Source organism: Pungitius pungitius, chromosome 7 (genome assembly GCF_949316345.1).
Source record: "Pungitius pungitius chromosome 7, fPunPun2.1, whole genome shotgun sequence".
NCBI classification, from domain to species: domain Eukaryota; kingdom Metazoa; phylum Chordata; class Actinopteri; order Perciformes; family Gasterosteidae; genus Pungitius; species Pungitius pungitius.
The window spans coordinates 6,929,213-6,949,050 of record NC_084906.1 but is presented as its reverse complement, the minus strand read 5'-3'; the positions used below and the strand labels follow the sequence as shown (position 1 = coordinate 6,949,050).

Genomic DNA, 19,838 nt, shown 5'->3' with positions numbered 1-19,838 from the left:
GCTAAGTCACATGGCACAGATATTGGTGGGTGGAGGTTTTGCAGAAAGGATGTCCTCTGGTCATCGTCCCCTATGATATTGAAGTCCTCTCTGATGACCTGTCATCATCCATTGAGATATGAAGACTCAAAGGTGTCCTGTCCAATAATAGCACCCATTGTGCCAGAGTCTTGGACACGAACCAGGCTCGCCTCGTGAGTTTGCCCATTCACAAGCGCCTTTGTATTTTTTGTTGAGACATCGTCGCGGCCAAGTACACGCACAGACACACAACCTTTTAGTACAAACCAAACCATCGATTGGAAAATCTTTGTCAAAGAGAACGTGCCGGGAAACAACCAAGCTAAATACTGCTGTAACAACCTAAACACAGACTTGGCTTTATTTCAACTGCTGCTCATTGTCTGTCAGAGACGTTTTTGTAAACATTTGTAAGCACTTTCATTAGCCTCTTCAATTGAAGCGTCAGATCCCGAGAGTCTACCAAATCCAATGCTTGTTTAGACAATAATCCAGTCAGTGGTTTGAGCTTTAGTCAGAAGGTCCTCTCATCCATTTGTACTGCTCTATCTACTGAAACCATGCTAATTAAATCCAGATTACTCAAGAAAATGAACTCCATGAATGCGTTGAAAGTGTTATCTGTCATAGGGGATGTGGCTGGTGGTTTCTGGGCTCTGTGAGGTGAGACTTTTGTGGTCCCAAGTTTTTAAAAGCACTGTGAATCTGTGGCAGATTATTCTTGCAGGTGGTAAAGTCCAGAGATGTGTGGCTCTGCAAGTGCTTTGTGCTGAAAACTGTATTCTGCCCCAAAACATTAAGATAAATCATTTATGTTTTATCTAGAGTGTGAGGTTTATGTGAACTAGTGACAGTCACAGCAAAACGTTTAGAGATCAAGCAGTACTTTTTTTAATGGATGTCCCATCATCTCAGAGGAGTGCAATTTGTATCTTTAACCAAACCAATTCTGATCTGTTCTGAAATTCATGTACATTGTTTTCCCTTCCTCTCTGTCCAGGTGGGACAGCTGGAACGCTGCAGGTCGAGAAGCCCCAGCCGGTCTCAGAGAACAGCAGCGCGGCCCACAGCATCGGCAGCACACAAAGCACGTTTTCAGAGGGTGGGACAACCTTTTTTTAAGACACTTAAAAGTTCCCCAGTGGGGTATTTACTGCCTTGTTTTATGTTGTAGAAATAACATGTTGAAATAATCTTAATCTTTAATCTCTGCCACCAAACCAAAAGACAATTAAAATTGCAAAAATGCTGAGTCATTTTTTTGGTTCAAAAAGCGACAGTGAGGAGAGTCGTGTAAACCTCCCCACACTAAATATAACGTTTGTGGCCGAGACTTTGATGGCCTCTTCTTTGCGCCCACAGCATTACAGACTTGGCTAAGTCACATGGCACAGATATTGGTGGGTGGAGGTTTTGCAGAAAGGATGTCCTCTGGTCATCGTCCCCTATGATATTGAAGTCCTCTCTGATGACCTGTCATCATCCATTGAGATATGAAGACTCAAAGGTGTCCTGTCCAATAATAGCACCCATTGTGCCAGAGTCTTGGACACGAACCAGGCTCGCCTCGTGAGTTTGCCCATTCACAAGCGCCTTTGTATTTTTTGTTGAGACATCGTCGCGGCCAAGTACACGCACAGACACACAACCTTTTAGTACAAACCAAACCATCGATTGGAAAATCTTTGTCAAAGAGAACGTGCCGGGAAACAACCAAGCTAAATACTGCTGTAACAACCTAAACACAGACTTGGCTTTATTTCAACTGCTGCTCATTGTCTGTCAGAGACGTTTTTGTAAACATTTGTAAGCACTTTCATTAGCCTCTTCAATTGAAGCGTCAGATCCCGAGAGTCTACCAAATCCAATGCTTGTTTAGACAATAATCCAGTCAGTGGTTTGAGCTTTAGTCAGAAGGTCCTCTCATCCATTTGTACTGCTCTATCTACTGAAACCATGCTAATTAAATCCAGATTACTCAAGAAAATGAACTCCATGAATGCGTTGAAAGTGTTATCTGTCATAGGGGATGTGGCTGGTGGTTTCTGGGCTCTGTGAGGTGAGACTTTTGTGGTCCCAAGTTTTTAAAAGCACTGTGAATCTGTGGCAGATTATTCTTGCAGGTGGTAAAGTCCAGAGATGTGTGGCTCTGCAAGTGCTTTGTGCTGAAAACTGTATTCTGCCCCAAAACATTAAGATAAATCATTTATGTTTTATCTAGAGTGTGAGGTTTATGTGAACTAGTGACAGTCACAGCAAAACGTTTAGAGATCAAGCAGTACTTTTTTTAATGGATGTCCCATCATCTCAGAGGAGTGCAATTTGTATCTTTAACCAAACCAATTCTGATCTGTTCTGAAATTCATGTACATTGTTTTCCCTTCCTCTCTGTCCAGGTGGGACAGCTGGAACGCTGCAGGTCGAGAAGCCCCAGCCGGTCTCAGAGAACAGCAGCGCGGCCCACAGCATCGGCAGCACACAAAGCACGTTTTCAGAGGGTGGGACAACCTTTTTTTAAGACACTTAAAAGTTCCCCAGTGGGGTATTTACTGCCTTGTTTTATGTTGTAGAAATAACATGTTGAAATAATCTTAATCTTTAATCTCTGCCACCAAACCAAAAGACAATTAAAATTGCAAAAATGCTGAGTCATTTTTTTGGTTCAAAAAGCGACAGTGAGGAGAGTCGTGTAAACCTCCCCACACTAAATATAACGTTTGTGGCCGAGACTTTGATGGCCTCTTCTTTGCGCCCACAGCATTACAGACTTGGCTAAGTCACATGGCACAGATATTGGTGGGTGGAGGTTTTGCAGAAAGGATGTCCTCTGGTCATCGTCCCCTATGATATTGAAGTCCTCTCTGATGACCTGTCATCATCCATTGAGATATGAAGACTCAAAGGTGTCCTGTCCAATAATAGCACCCATTGTGCCAGAGTCTTGGACACGAACCAGGCTCGCCTTGTGAGTTTGCCCATTCACAAGCGCCTTTGTATTTTTTGTTGAGACATCGTCGCGGCCAAGTTCACTTTTGGGAGCTTTCCAGATGGCTTGAAATGAAGCGGTCAGGGGGAGTCAGTAGGTTCATCCTTTAGGAACCCTTTCAGCTCACAGAATAGCTGCTCTCTTTTACTGCTTCAGGTTTCTGTGTCACATTCCTCACAGAGCTGCTCATAAACACAGGACAGGACAATATCAGTATTCTGCTGATCCTCTGGCCTGGGACAGGCTGACTTTATATTATAATGAATAATTCACTACAAGTGACGGTCAGCATCCATTGAATTATTTGTTTTTCCTTTGCAGTAACTCCTCCTCAACCCAAAAGCCCGCACGGTCCTTCCGATCATGGTACGGTACTTTTTTACGCTTTTATGTGTTAATGGAATATGGAAACAACATAATTTAATTGCTTGTTGATGTAAACGCAGCCATTTGCATTTCTTATTTCAAAAGGCTGTTTAACATTCTTTAGAAACATGGCTTAAAATGAACCAAGAAATTGTGAAATAATTTTCAGAATTTTTGTTTTTGTTTTCAATTAACAATGCATTGGCTCATCACAACTTTTTTCATGTTATTATTTTTTGTAATTTCGCTGTCCACATGTGTGAACCGTGCCCGCTTTGTCTCCCCAGACACGCTGTACGCGCTGGACACTCCGACGGTGGTGGGCATCGCCTTTGCAGCCTTCGTGATCGGGGCTCTGTTGACCGGAGCCTTGTGGTTCATCTACTCCCACACAGGTAGGTGCCTCACCTGCTGCTCTCTGCCTTAATGAAAAGATAAGGCTCAAAGGAATGTTTGAGGGTCGCGCTGCCAGAAATGGGCCGCTGGGAATGCCAAACATCCTGCTGCTGACAGGGGCCAGTTCACAATAACAGATTGACTCCTCTACTGTAAATATATCCTGTTGGTCAGCAGCGAGGGCTCCTCTCTTTCCTGCCTTTGAATTTTTTTGGGAGCTGTGGGGTGGTCGGCGAGTATTCTCAGTACAATGGCTGGAGACCAGTTGGAAATTTCCCCCCAATGGGTTTAGTGGCATCTACAGGAAAAGACACACAATCCGTCTATAAGTTGCCAAGATCTTCCCTATCGTCCCAAGCCTGCCGACCCCAGCTGACCCCGGGGAGGAAACATGCTCCCTGCGGCCCATAAAGCCGCCTGTTCTCGCTCGGCCTGACCGCTTGACTGGTGATCCGCCGCGGCAGTGACCTGCTGGCGTGTTCTCCTTGAAGGTCTTTCATAAACCGGGTCAGGATGTTTGAGTCAGGTCTTTGAGCAAATACAACAACGTGAGTTTTTGTCTGGATGAAGCTTCCATTTGGACAGCGTTAAATGGCTCGATTGGTAAATGACGGCTGTGAGGCTGGCAAACATCCCAGCACCCGTCTGAGCTAAACTCCAGCTTCCAGTCATGCTAAATCCCATCTAAGTGTTTTGCTTAACAGGATTTGATGTAGCAGAAAAGATCAACTGTCAGATTTTTGTGCCTTTTATCTTTATCACAATATTGGTACTGGCTGTGCTTTAGAAAGCCACATTATTTAAGCTCCATGGGTTTCCTAGAGTGCCTCATTGGCAGCGCGTTGTAAGTGAACATGTTCAGAGAAACAGGTGTAAGGAGAGTAGTATTCGTGTTCATTGTTGTTGTTATTCAAGAAGGCTCTTATTTGGGCATGTTACGTGTCTTTGGCTGAAATAACCATATATGGCAAAATTGGCAGTTTCATGTAAATCCCCCACAACAACCACCAAAAATATCAGTGCGAGTGTATTTTAAAACTACTGAGGGATGAAACATGAAAACAAAATTGGGTATTTCCCCCCCAGGCTCTGAGGACAATGGCCTCTAGAGAATGAAACTTGTTTTTTAGGTTAGATACCCATTGGCATTATATCTGAGGTTTTGATCCAGTTTCATTCCATGTAAGGCAATCAGACGAATAAGGTCTTTGAAAATCACCCTAACTTTACGATACATTATTTGACAGGGTTCCTCATTATCTTGGCAAGTAGAGCAGGTCTGCATTCTGTCAGGGCTACAACCGTGTCTGCCAAGATATCTGCTCAAATGATGAAATAACATAAAAATAATTCTCACCGATTGTGACAACAGGCTGAATAATTTATTCAGGTGGTGAAATTTCACACATTTTCTGTTCGGAAATGAAAACACACGCTACAAGATTAGAATATTTTGGTTATCACACACATACAAAAGAGAGATAAGCTTGGTCCGTCCTTCACTTTGGTTCAAACTAAAAAATCCCAACAACTATTGGTTGGATTGACATTAAATTTATTCAGGACGTACATTGCCCCCAAAAGATGGATTCTAAGACGTTGGTGATCATCACCTTTAATTCAAAATGGCAATTTGTTCAAAACTGGTTTTTCATCTGCAGAACTAACATTCCAGTATAACTCTGCTTCACTTTGTGTTTAGTGCTAAAAAGCAAATGTTAGCATCCTAAGAGAGAAAACTGGGGTTGGTGATAGAAGTGAATTTCAAATTAATATTACATCATGAAAACATAGTTGCTAGACAACCGCATCCATCAACCATAAACACTCTTTTATTGTCAAATTTGGCCCTCAAAGGGGTTTTCTGTGGTGACACTGAAAGGCTTTGGAAGTTTTGAGTGTCAAGTGTGCCAAGAGATACTGAGAATGCTTTTTGTGACCGAGGTTACCGAGTGTCCCTGAGTCAGACCCCTTTTTCAACTACTGCGTGAAGAGTTTTCATACACATTATGTTGCCGTAACATAAAAGCGGCCTTGATGTCTCCTGTCTAGAAAGATAATACTGGACTCTGGGATTTACATTTCCCCCAGACGCAGGAGTTGAATCCGAGTCCCCGTTTGTTTGGTTCAGCTCTCGGTCCTGAGAGGAAAGAGACTGCTGGCCGCTCCGCTCTGGTAAACATTAGAACGACTGAGGGGCCCCAATAGAGGGAGCGCCATGTAAGATCGCCTACGGACACGTAACCCTGACGCACACGCACAGACACGCACAGACACACAACCTTTTAGTACAAACCAAACCATCGATTGGAAAATCTTTGTCAAAGAGAACGTGCCGGGAAACAACCAAGCTAAATACTGCTGTAACAACCTAAACACAGACTTGGCTTTATTTCAACTGCTGCTCATTGTCTGTCAGAGACGTTTTTGTAAACATTTGTAAGCACTTTCATTAGCCTCTTCAATTGAAGCGTCAGATCCCGAGAGTCTACCAAATCCAATGCTTATTTAGACAATAATCCAGTCAGTGGTTTGAGCTTTAGTCAGAAGGTCCTCTCATCCATTTGTACTGCTCTATCTACTGAAACCATGCTAATTAAATCCAGATTACTCAAGAAAATGAACTCCATGAATGCGTTGAAAGTGTTATCTGTCATAGGGGATGTGGCTGGTGGTTTCTGGGCTCTGTGAGGTGAGACTTTTGTGGTCCCAAGTTTTTAAAAGCACTGTGAATCTGTGGCAGATTATTCTTGCAGGTGGTAAAGTCCAGAGATGTGTGGCTCTGCAAGTGCTTTGTGCTGAAAACTGTATTCTGCCCCAAAACATTAAGATAAATCATTTATGTTTTATCTAGAGTGTGAGGTTTATGTGAACTAGTGACAGTCACAGCAAAACGTTTAGAGATCAAGCAGTACTTTTTTTAATGGATGTCCCATCATCTCAGAGGAGTGCAATTTGTATCTTTAACCAAACCAATTCTGATCTGTTCTGAAATTCATGTACATTGTTTTCCCTTCCTCTCTGTCCAGGTGGGACAGCTGGAACGCTGCAGGTCGAGAAGCCCCAGCCGGTCTCAGAGAACAGCAGCGCGGCCCACAGCATCGGCAGCACACAAAGCACACCCTGCTCCAGCAGCAGCACGGCGTAGCCCAGGACGCAGCCCGGCCGCTGACCGGTTTGTTGACCTCCTTCCATGAAAGGAACTATATTTTTGAGGATGTGATATAAAGGAGAAAAGAAAATAGTAGGGTTTGAAAAAACACACATCAATTTTGCATCCTTTTGTAAATTCCTTTAGTGCCACTTCAAGTGTGTGCAGGCAAATATACGGTCCTGTTGCTACTGGGCTGTTATTGTAGCAATCCCACCTTGACAGCCTCACCTCATATTCAGTTAAACTAGTAAAACTACAGCACACAAATGTAAGTTCAGGCATTTCTTTCCATTCAGAATGCTTTTGTTTTGAGGGGTGAGAGTCATGCTATTGGTCACAGGCAGGAAAAGCAACCAGGCCGCAGTGATGTCAGTACTAGTAAGTGGGCTATTAATGGCTGGATTGTAACACTTCACAATGTGCATCCCTGAATGTGGAGCAAAGCAACCACTATTACCATGCGGACAAATGTGCAGTATGAACAAAAGTTGTCATCTTGATACACACCGAGAGACAGAGGGAGAGGGAGAGAGAGAGGCTGGCTTTAGATGTGAGACAGTGTAGCTATGAATGTATACAGAAGAATAGATGCCAAAAAATGTGAAAGAAAAATGTGAAAGACATGCTGGTGAAATGCCATGTTTTGTAACGTGTGCATCCCTCCCTCCTAATCGATGTGTACACACATATAGTAATGTTCTTTAGTAGATGGGCCTCTGAGCCTCACCTTCACTAATGTTACATTACATTCACAGGGACATTGCTCCCTATTACCAGTCATTCATTGAATAGCTCAACATTTTGGGGAATACGTTTATTTGCTTGTTATCTAAAAAGAACGTTAGACAACATGACTACATTTCTTGGTGATATTGTAAAATCTCAAAAATGTTACAAAGCAAAGTGTGTGCAAGTGCTGGTCCTGTATTTTTGGAATAGCTTAAACAGTGCGAGATGCAAGTTTATACAATCCTCCATTTCAAAATGATAAAAAATAAGGAATCTGGCTGTTGAATATGCTTCAACTTAGAATGTAAATTAAAGACATCACATCCTTTAGGTCCTCGTGTCCTTCACACTAGGGCTCCTGTCTTCATTATTCATCATTTTAAAACAGCATCAAATCTTCTTGTCACGCTCGCAGCTGAAGCAGGATGCAGGGAGGACTCAAGCGCAGAGTTTTCAATCCAAGTGCTCTTTATTTTTAACCAAACCAAAACGTGCTCCAACAACGAGGGACATTTAAAAATGACGCGACAGGGGACAACAGGCACACAGGGCTTAAATACACAAGGGAGGTGCAGGTGATTGGACACAGGTGGAGACAATCACGCAATCACAAGACAAGGCAGGAAGTGAAGTTAACCCAGGACCACAAGAGACATGAAACTTCAAACTAAAACAGGAAGCGAAGCCAAACCGTGACACTTCTCCTTTGAGAAATGTTTCTAAATGAAGAATAACCTAAAGCGAGGGTTGGTAGTGTTTTCAAAATTAGCAACCAGGTGTTGTCGACTTCACGAAACATTTAGCGACTTTTGGAGCTAGCGCTGCTAGCTACTTTGATTGGCAAATTGTTTTTCAGAAATGTAGCACACTCTGCTTTCTCAACATTTCCAACCCTGTCTTAAGATGGTGATTATTGTTCTGTACACAATCCAATTCTTCTTATCAGGCAGAGTTGATTTGTTCCACTATAAAGCCAGACAGTGTACAGACTAATCTTTTTGTATAAATCTTGGCACTGACGGTGTGTTGAATAAGCTGTAGACGAAACTCCTTGTTTTAAAAAAACTTCCACGGCTACCCCACCGTCTCAGAACGATATGAATGTTTGCTGGCTTCCTTTGACAGTGTGTGTTCTTTGGAGACTGTGTGTGTGGGTAACCAGGCCCTTTGACCTGTCCCTGTAATTGCCTAACAGACACAAGAAAACCAGAATGTATATTATCTCATAGCTTTTGATGTTTGTTTCTTTTCTTATGTAAACATGTGTAAAACTTTCTACAGAGGGAACAGAGTCTAAATATATATTTGTGTATAAAATTATATTTTGGAATATATTTACCAAGAGAAATGTATTGTCTGCTATGTGTGTATGTACTGTGAATGTGCTCAAACATAATACGTGTTTATGGGGGATTCAATCAGTTCAATTAATTATAGCCCCTTGGTCGCATGTTATGTGACACTATAAAGGATGAACATTCAATTATTATAATTATAACGAACTACAGGCTGCAATGCATCCTGGTACACGTAGGCACTGCTTGCATGGCTCGCTGTGAGCAACGTCTACATTTACCATCCACACTGACCGGACATGCACGTGCAAAGTGTCCCTCCATCAGGGTGACATAACAAACCCCACATCACCAAGTATTGTCACAACGACACAAACCGCTTAAAAAAAATAAGGACAAAAATAAAAACAATGCTGTAAACGACAGTAGTTAAACCAAAAAAGAAAGTGGAATGCATAATGAACGTTTCCTGTGCAACGTGGAGAACAAATTCAACCGCTGCTTTGCTTCTGGAAACTCAACCGGTTTCCCTTACCCTCGAGAAATAATTGTCATTGAGTATTAAAACCACTTGGTTCTGTTTGTTTTCTTCTATCGGGCCGGTTGCCATGTCTGTTAGTGCCCATAGCCTCGGTTATCAAGTAAATATGCAGCAGTGAAACGCTGCTGTCATCGAGCGGGGAAAGGTCCGTGCTTGGAGGAGCGTCAGCGGTCGTTGTGGGAAGAAGGCTTTCTGACATTCCTCTACTTTCTGGCTTTCTCTTATCGACTGTGGCGAAACCATCTCCTTCGTGTAGTTACCGCTGCCTTCCCGCTTGTGAGCGTGCTTATGAAATATGGAATAATGATGCTGGTTCAGGAAAAAAAGGAGCAGTATTATAGCGGTAGATCACAGGATGAAACAGTTAATGCTGACCTGAGAACAGCTGTAATGGGAATGTATGTGGTTATCGATTGTATTTTTTTGAACCATTTGACTACCTCATGTTTCTTTTATGAATGTGTAATGTTCGTGCTGCGTGGTGTGTCTGTCTTCTGTATGAGGCGCTCATAGATTATACTGCGGTTGGTGGCGTTTAGGGGCCCCGCGTGGTTTTCTTTCAGTTTCCCGTCTATTCTTCAATCTGAAAGCAAAGGATGAAGAGTTCAAGCTTTCCCATGTTGGCAAGATGGATTTTTGTTTTTGTGGGGAGGGGAACGATGTAAATTTGTAAAACTTTGATAAGCCTTTATTATTTTCTTTCAGGGTTTTGAAACTTTTTATATGCTGTAAATACGCCCGATAGCTGTGTACCCGTTGTGTCCAATAAATCTGTGTAATAATGTACAAGAGTGTTGTTTGATGATTTCCACAGTATGGATGTGTGGGTTTGGAACAATGAGCTTTAATAATGTGAAATCATAACGTGATGGTGCGGTGAGCTCATAGCGTGATGCAGACCATGTGGACATTTGCTCCATCTCATGTTTTGGATCACGGCTCCTTGGAGACGCTTCCAAGCAGCGTGGCTCGGTGTGAGCGGCGTGATTACAGGACAGCAGGCCTCTCGTCGCGGGCGGATTTTGGTTGACCCCTTCAAGGCCCGCGTGTGGCCACGCTGCACCTCGCCCTCCACCCGCTGCGCTGTGCCGGTCCAACCGATGACTAATATCGAATCCCTAAACAAGGCTCTCGGAGCCTCATCGAGCCGCGGTGCAGATTGTCATGATTTTTATTTCCAGCTCTCACAATTGGGGTTCCTGGAACACACATTTGTTTTTTTGGCCTTTACACTGCGCAGATAATCCACTCAGTCAGTGATTGCGTGTGCCCCAGACAATAGAGCATGACGAATACAAGATTCTATTAAAAAGAGCTTTTGGGATTTGTTTTATTTCAGCTCACAGGACGCCAAGCGGTGACGCCGGGGAGGCCGGACTGATTCAGAGCAGACCTTTGCTCCTAAACACAATTACTCAAATTAAGTTAAGAGAGACGTCTCGGAGCTTTTGTGGCTGTCTTACAACAGCGGAGGGGGATGAGCGCATGTTCACAGTGTGTACCAACCCTCCCAGCACCTCTTCCTGTCCCGGGGCACATAACTGCAAGGAGGTCGGAACAATAACAGCACGTCCTGCTGGAGACACACTCTGAAGATCATCACACTCACAATTCTGTTTTGAATTGGGTGGGAAATCACAACGTTCAAAATCTCAAAACTAACCTGGTTTAGTGATTGTTGTCCAAAGTTGGAATCTGAGTTATTAGCGTAAAAAAGTAAAAACACGATGCTACCTGTTTCACTTTAGCTCACTGTTATGCAAGTGTTGACCTTAATACAAAAGCTTTAGCTATTTTCAATAGTTTTTGGTATTCATGCTAAGCTACGCTAGCTGTCTATAGCTTCATATTTGCTTCATATATACAGATGTAGGTACTATTTTGTCAAATGAGCCAAAAATATTGTATGTAACTATGGCTTTAAAGTTAACATTTCCAGAATAGTTTTTTGGGAATCTTTTCAGAATGCTGAATTTCAATTCAAATCACTTCAATGGAGACCCAAAGTTGCATTGCATGCATTAGTGATTCATTTTCTTACTATAAAGGAAACAATGGCCTTGGGATTTCCCACATTCATGCACATAGACAGTACAGATGCTATTCTCTAACCGCTATGCTGAAACCCGAAAAGCCCCGAGCTAACTTTAGCCTCCTTTGACAGCCGGTTCTTATGCTGCTCCAACATATGACTTTGCAGCTTTGCTGCCAGAATCAGTAGAAATTATCATTTTGCTGAAATGCAAACCCTGTTTTTACTGTGGCACATGGCTACATAATGTGTGTATTTTAGACATCTGAGGCCCTCGAACTTACTGCTGGAAAACACTTGCATGTTTCCAGTGGGAGGAAAGAAGAAGAAATGAAATCTCTGTAGCCTAAAATTACATCGGTCATAATGAAAAGGCTCAATTGTAACTAGCTTTACGCCACAAAGATCTCCCACTCAATTCATGTTCAATTCTCCTATTCGCTTTCTCCTTCATCTCCGAGCTGGAATCTTTATCATGGAGTGGGGGGCACTCCACAACACACACACACACAAACCTCTTATTATATGCACTTAATGCACTTATATGTACTGACTGGTTTGCTGCCCAATCCACAAATGTGAATTGACAACAAAAACAAATAGGAACAATTTTCCATGCAGCAATGTACTGTTTGGACAAACTGTGTTACCTGCGTGAGGCCTTTGTACTTCTGCTTTTCAAATGGATCACTTCAAGCAGCAACAATGCAAGGAGACACAGACAGAGTCTTCAAATCCCTGCAGGCCGAGGCGTAATTTATTCCTCCTTTCCTCCAGATGCACATCTCCCCTCGCAGAAGCTTGTGATTGCATCAACCTAACGTACATGCTCTCCTGTGAAAACAACCGAGGTGGCTGGTGGTGCGTGTTTCCTCTGTGGTTGCAGTCCTAACTTTTGAGGAGGAGCATCTCGGGGCATGTGGTCTCTGCAGACACATCATTCATTTACACTCGGCAAACTTGTGGCCTCGACCCCCAATGTGCTTCATATGGGGACCTTGCATCTAAATATATGTGTATGATGTATTATCTTTTGAAATAGCTGCAGGTTCAAAATGATTCATTTCATTTTGTTGTAATGCTAGACTTAATTATTTTAAACATATATTTGTATATTTACATTGTGTCTTATAACCCAGCTATGAATGATGCATGAACAAACCTATTGGCACACATCTAAGAGATTGTTGTTTGGTTTGTGTGACAGAAGCAGAGATTTCTGGCTCAGACTGAGAAATAACTCATTTGTAGAAAACCGCCCTTAAAGATTTGTGTTGTAAAATCCAGCAAATAGACAAAGTGAGTTAAGAAACCCCCCACGTATGTATTTGGGGTGTCATATTTCCTCTGCTCTTAAAGAAGTTATAAAAACCAAATAGCTCAAATTCAAACCTGACCAATGAATGAAAACGTTTTGTTTTAGATTTTTGATGAAAACGCTGCGGGCCCAGAGAGACACACAGGATGCAGGAGGGAGGAGAAGGCCGCCCCTCAGTTGGACCTGTTTTTCCATCCAGGATCCTGCACATAGAGCCGCCTCGCACTGCAACCAAACCAAACAACCCCGGTCCAAGTACCCGCTCCTAAATGCAACCAGATGTCTGCCCCCAGCTAATGAGCAGAGAAAAATACAGAACTTTGCTGCCATTGGTCCACTGAAAGCCCCAGCTGATCAGTGAAAGCTGTCATCCAGAAACCAGATGTGCGGACTGTGTGCGTAGAAGCTCTGCTCGCAGCACTCAAAGGTGGATCTACCAGAGGTGTAGTTAAAGAAAATAGTCGAATACAGCGTGGAAAGGAGAGCTGTGGGCCCCTCTGAAATAAAAAATAAAAAAATAAATCTGCAGCTGATGTGGAGAGAGGACGACTAGAGCCTTAGTGGAGAAAAAAAGGGGTTTGATTAGAAAATTGTGATAAAGTCCTTTTGATTCAATCAATTTCACAACCAAATGGATTCAGGTGATTTGACTGTAACCGCTGGATCTGATGGACCTGAACACACGTCAGACCACAATGGAACTGAGCTCCAAAGGCTCAAGTGAATGGAACTATTTAAGCCAATTTCCTTGAATCCTTCCAACAGGAGACAAACTGCTAGCAGGAAGCGTGGTAGAATCAGAGGATGTCTGATCATCACATCAGATCTGAAGACAAGTAACAGACAGTAACATGCAACACAGTTCCACTCTGTGGTGATTGTGACCTTCGTTTCTGCACATTGACAACCCTGTTTCCTTATTGTGAACATGTCAAACAGCTTCAGGTCAGGACTTGTTTGGACCGAGTGGACCGGAGGCTCTTGGCCAAGAGACCTAGTTGTCACTTGCAAACAGTGACTTTGCCTTAAAAGGGCCCCAGAACGCGGCCCCTCGTAGGTGAACGCTGACGTCTGTTCTTCGGCTACCTCGAGGGAAGATGTGGAACCTTTTTTCTTTCTTTTTTTACAATATCTGCCGCATGCTGGCCAAAGAAAAACATCAAGAGTACATTCGTCAAAGGTATATCCCTCAAAGGGGCCCTCTGTGTTGGCCCCAACCCAGCTGCATTCCACAGGCAGGCTACCATAAAGACTCCCTGAGGAGTTTTCATCTCAATCTTAATAACAGACTTCCATGCGACCCAGCCACCACAACAAGGTCAAACCTGGCTATGGTTGGTCTCTCCTCCTGGTTTCAGTCTGCTACTTCCAAGCTCCTCCCCTTTTCCACCAAAACACTAGAGCTAGCTCTGCGTGCATTTGTCTTTCATTGCGAAGTTGCGTGCTCATCACGAATCGTTTATAATGTCTGACAGCGAGACTTTGCGTACTCTCAACTGAAAAATCGATAATATCCTGCAGACGAGCAATGGCGCGGTTACGTAAACAGCTGGCGTGATTCGGAGAGCTTTTGGAGACACTTTTTAGTCTGCAAGCTGTCAGGAGGCCGAGAAACCCCGCTGATTCTTATAAAAGGCCCGCTGGCCCGATGGCTCCGGCGTAAACAGATCCAGCCGCGCTGTGCTGCCCTGCAGAGAGTCCACACCCTACATGGTCAGCGTAGTCAGGGCCCCAAAAACAAATGATTCACAGGGACCTCTGTTTATGGAAGTGTCACCGTCTCGAGGTCTCACGAGGTTCCTGACGTCTGTCGGATCCCAGCTGCACAAAAGTTCAGTCCGAAAACGAAGGCAAGCTGTCCTTCCTGTGTCTCCAGGTGCTGCTGGGAAGCAGTGAAAGTGACTATAAAGACACGTGTGTCTCATGTGTTTTATTTTGGACTTGCAAAGGTAGGGTAGTGCAGATCCACCCCCTGAGTTCTTACCTTTCACAATAAAAGCACCAGACATATGTATACTGGATAGCTGTTTACCAGAGGGGATTCCACCCCGATGCCACCAATTCTACACACTGATATTTTCATTATTGGAATTCTGATGTCTAGTTAAATATCTTTTTGTTATCTTCCTCCTTTTTATGTTAGATAAACTGGGGGCACTGTGCAATATTTAAATTGAATGTTGCTTTGTTGCCACGTGGTGACCGTTTCCTGAGAGTGTGAGCCCACAGATTGATGTGCGCATCACTTGTGTGTTCTTGAGATTTCAAAGCAGCCCTTTGAGGCATCTCTGCTGCTGTCCTCGTCTTCGGGGACACGCTCATTCCACTGCAGTCCTTCAAGATCTCCGCCAGTGCCCTGCAGGAGCTCCATGCATCGTCTCTCGCTGTGGATCCAGAGACTTCAGTGGTCAGTTACTCACAGATGAAAAGTCTCTGTCATGGACTGTATCAAACATTCAGCGACTTTCCCACATACTCCCTCTGATCCGTATGCTGTGAACTTTTTTTGACACTTTGTTGTTAGTCCTTAAGATGGGTGCCCTTTAAAACCCTTTCCCAAACCCTGTATAGAAATAAAGGTCCTGCCCAGCATAACGCATAATAACCCCTAAAAATATATATATATGTATATTACCCACAGCTTAGAAAAGAAAATCAATGCAATCCGTGGTCGGATTCTGAGTTAAATCAGCTTTTAGTTGAAATATTCAAGTGTATCTTGATAAAAAATAATTGATGACTATTTCCAGGATATTGCCGTTCAAACCCCCCACGCTGTCTGCCTCACAGCCTCTGAAACACTGCGGTTCTGAGTGTGAAAACGCCGACCACGTTCAGAGCGGATGCGGGGGGGGGGGGGGCCTTCTTGGCCATAAAGTGCGTGGGTATTGGCGCCGGCGATGCTTGTGTGGTAGCGGAGCCGCACCGGGTCTCAGTTCCCAACGGTAAAAAACGCCATCGCGCCAGCAATCGTTAAGATTCTGGGCTCTGTTGTGATGGAAACACGCAGCCCCCTCCCCTTTTTTTAAAGCATATTTAGGCCATTAGATAAGCCACAACTGACAATTACGCTGTTGGCTGGCCCCAAACACACATTTTTGTGAGCTTGACTCAGATTTCGAAACAATTTTAGGACATTTTTTAGAAATGTTGATTCTGTGCCGCTCTGGTTGAACCAACTGTGTCCCAGTAAATAGGGCTGTTGTTATTGGGTTTTAAAGTGCATGCGTAGCTCGTCTTATCTGAGCCAGATGTTTCCAGGTTGAGGCCTTTTTCGTCCATGTGACTTAGAAGGTGTTAAGCAGAGGAAATGACATCAGCTGTCTCAGACTTCTCTCCCATGGAGCATCACATTCAGCACAGCGAACAGGAAATTGAGGAGGAGAATCAGTGTTTCCCCTACCGTTATACGAAGGGGGGGCGCCCCACCCGCCCAACAAAGTCTGCAATGAAAAAAAGTAATTTCATAAAATATACAGTACATTATACACAACTAACTGCGGAAGAGTGTAACGAGAAAGAGAAAAAGTAAAATCACTTCAAAAGCTTTTCTGGATCAAAATGTACGTTTTTGTAAATATGGTTGTGGAGATGTTGAAATCCTCCAGGACTGGGGTCGTGTACCTGCAGTCCGGTGGCCACCTGCTTTTCCTCACAGAGCAGAGAAAAACATCTGCGCTCCGGACAGACTTGGCTGTAAGCAGACACCAAATCACACATACGGGCAGCAGGAGGAGATAAATATGGAGAAATAAAGAGGGTTTCACAGATGTTGCCATCTGAGTAATGCTAATAACCCCAATGCAAGAAACGGGGGGGGTGGGGGGGGGGAGAGAGAGAGAAACTGTTCAGTGATCCAGATGTGTTGAGGAAACATCTCCCTGAGGAATGCTGTCGGGACAGAGAGGAATAACTCATCCTCTCATCGGACGCTGACGGAGGGTCGCTGTGGATGTCTGGTGCTCAGCCTCAGATCAGCACCATCAATCCAGAGTGCAAAAGATGCAAATTCAAAGTTCTTTCAAAATAAAAGCACAGAAGCAGAAGGCCTGGCTAAACGGTGTGTTTATTTGCTCCATTTGAAGCCCATTTGTTGTTGGTGCGTCTTGCTTACATAAGAGTACATGATTACTGCAGCAGTTGGTAACTTAAAAAACACTCGCCGGGTCAAACCTACTCTTTGTGCAGCTTAACAGCAAAATAAAATAGGCTTCTGAAAACAATGAGGTGAGAAATAGACAGTACTTTATATAAGAACTGCCTAGTTTGGCAGTGTGAGTTCAGTGTGTGAGTTTAGCTTGGCGTAGTGATTGACAGCTGAGACTCCTCTGCTCTGATTGGAGGCATTTTCTTTAGGCCCGGTGGAATCTTGGAGAGGCCATTAGGAGCACTCAAAGGAGGCAGAGAAACCTGATTCTGCTTCATGTCATATAAACCATGTACCAACATGGTGACCGTTTGAGCGAATGTGGTATTGATAAGTGTTACCTACAACAACTTTACCCAACTAATAATGGCATCCATGTTTTAAGATGTTGATATTCACACCACATGGGACTCCAAAAGGCTCAAAGAAACAAAGCTAAAAAGGCAACATATCTGCAGTTTTTCCCCTGCAACTTCCTGCAGCTGCTCCCTGAGGCCAGCTGGGAGATGTAGTCCGTCCACTGAGTCCTGGCTCCGGACCAGGCTTCGCATCAGGCCTGTTGTGCTTGGCCCACCATCATTAAACACCTTGAAGCTCATTAGTTCCTAATAGGCCTGCAGCCTGCCATCACAATTGGACATCATCATTTACAGCCGTTGGGCAGCGCGGGTAAGGTTCCAACACAAACAAACACCGCGCCTGTTTACCGGTCATCTTAAATCCGTTCATTATGAGGGATCAGTTACTTGTCCATTGCAGAGAGAAAGCCTCCCCACCCGGGGGTTGGAGATGGCACAGAGCTGTGGCCTGAGATGTGTTCGTTGGCACAGCAGAGGGCCGCGGGGACACGCTGGAGATGCAGAGAGGGTTTGTGTTGGACGCGGACCAGCACGGAGTTACGCAACGTTAGGCTCAGCCCTCCCTGCATAATATCTGGGATGGGGACAGCGGCAAATGATCAGCTCAAAGAGGTATGGGGGAAGGAAACATGTGTGTGTGTGTGTGAGGGGGGGGGGGGGGTTAAAGCTGACCGGTGGTGCAAATCCTCTTCCAATAAAAGACGATGAGTGGAGCGCGACACTCCGACTGTGTCACTGAGACACAGGATCAGATGGAATGTGTCTACACGGAGACACGTGGGGGACGTGTCAGGAGGTGAAGCTGTTACGCTCATCTTCAGGGCAAAGTGTGAGATGAGTTAGTACACACAACATCAGATTTCTCCCCGAGGTCAGTGTGGTTACGCTATAAAACTTTGGCTCACCACCGCAAAGTTCCGGGTTGTGCGCGCAAACACGCACACATGCGCGCAGAGTCGCCGACCCAGAGCTTTGTTGCACACACACACACACACACACACACACACACACACACACACACACACACACACACACACACACACACACACATGCTTGCCAGATGCATTAGACTATAGAGCAAACGTTTGTGCGTGCATGCATGCCTTGATCTAACAAGACATGCTCACACATGCACAAAGATAATTCAACGATGCAATCATCATTGTATCTTCAACACGGCCATATAATAAGTCTGCAGAGGTCAGGTAACCGTGCAGAGGAAGGGGAGCAGAGGGAAGAGGAAAGCGCTCCTCTGCAGCACCCTCTGGTGGAGACACTGTGCCACTACAGCAGAAGGCACCCAATTGGTTCAGCTGTGGCACCTCGTACATAATAGGAGAAAGAATTTGGATTATTTGTGTGATTGATACATTTAGTGTGTGAGTGCATAGCGTGCTTGTACATATTTTTTGTACACTAATGTGGGTAATACCTGATAAAAGGGAATGAGTGTGCATAGTTAGAGTGAGTTAGACTGTTTTGGCAGCTTGGAAAATAATGTACCGAAGGGCCGTAGTGGCCTCCTCTCAAATGTCATTGAATCATTATATATCATTACATTATAATGGACCTTTTTCCAGGATATTTAACACAGTCGAATACTCTGTTTCTCTTTCACCAAAGCTGCTGTGTGTGTGTCACACATTTGGTTAACAACAAAGTTCTTAATAAAAAAGGCTAAAACTTTAAACAGGATTGAGGCAGTTCTTCTTTCAAAGTGTTCTTTGAATCCATGCACACAGTGCACCAAGCAATTTGTGTACTTTCAGATGCGGAGTTGAACTCGATCGAAGCCCTCCAGCACTGACAGACACAAGGGACAGTGGGAGGCATGTCTCTGTGTGTGTGTGTGTGTGTGTGTGTGTCTGTGTGTGTGTGTGTGTGTGTGTGTGTGTATGTGTGTGTGTGAAGGACGAGTGGAGACTGCGACTGAGAGCCAAACGTCTGCATTCCACGGCTCCGTCCGGAGCGCTGCAGCACATTTACTACAGCAGCTGAATGTACAGGAAGGTACTCGGCTCTCGAGTGCTGCCGAACATCTGGCCAGTAGGCCCATCACACGCTGCCCCACTACTCCAACTCCACCCCACCCCACCTGTCCAGGTAAAAAAAAAAGTGAAATTGACAAGCTGGGTGCCCCCCCCCAAAATATATATATATATATATGTGTGTGTGTATAAGTTTTCTATATCCAACTGGTAGGAGGTTTCACTGAAAAGGATGATCGCAGCGGGTTGTCATCGTGAGATCAGAGAGCGAAGAAACTTCAGTGTGGATCTTCTAACTTCTCTGGCGAATCATTAGAACAGTCCCGTCACTTGAACCTACCAACACCCCCCCACATAGCAGTGCTGCCCCTATACCCAATTGCTTCTCAATTAAGTTGAAAGCTTGCAGCTTGCAAGTGCAACAGTAAATAAATCAAGCGAGCGAAGGTTCAAAGACTGTCAATCAATTATCCCATTAGTAAAGAACATTCCCCAAACAGCCCTTG

At 44.2% G+C, this 19,838-nt stretch overlaps 1 protein-coding gene across 2 annotated transcripts in view; it reads left to right on the top strand.

Moving 5' to 3' along the window:
- The window catches only part of tgfbr3 (transforming growth factor, beta receptor III), a 58,953-nt gene extending 48,682 nt beyond the window's left edge, over positions 1-10,271 (top strand). The window contains exons 15-19 of one of the 2 annotated variants that reach the window (XM_062563233.1): positions 1,022-1,123; positions 2,418-2,519; positions 3,329-3,373; positions 3,661-3,768; positions 6,799-10,271. In XM_062563233.1, the coding sequence (XP_062419217.1) occupies positions 1,022-1,123; positions 2,418-2,519; positions 3,329-3,373; positions 3,661-3,768; positions 6,799-6,917 (476 nt within the window). In that variant the 3' untranslated portion in view covers positions 6,918-10,271. The remainder of the gene's footprint in view (positions 1-1,021; positions 1,124-2,417; positions 2,520-3,328; positions 3,374-3,660; positions 3,769-6,798) is intronic. The other variant, XM_037469751.2, reaches the window with a different exon arrangement.
- The last annotated feature ends 9,567 nt before the right edge of the window (positions 10,272-19,838 follow it).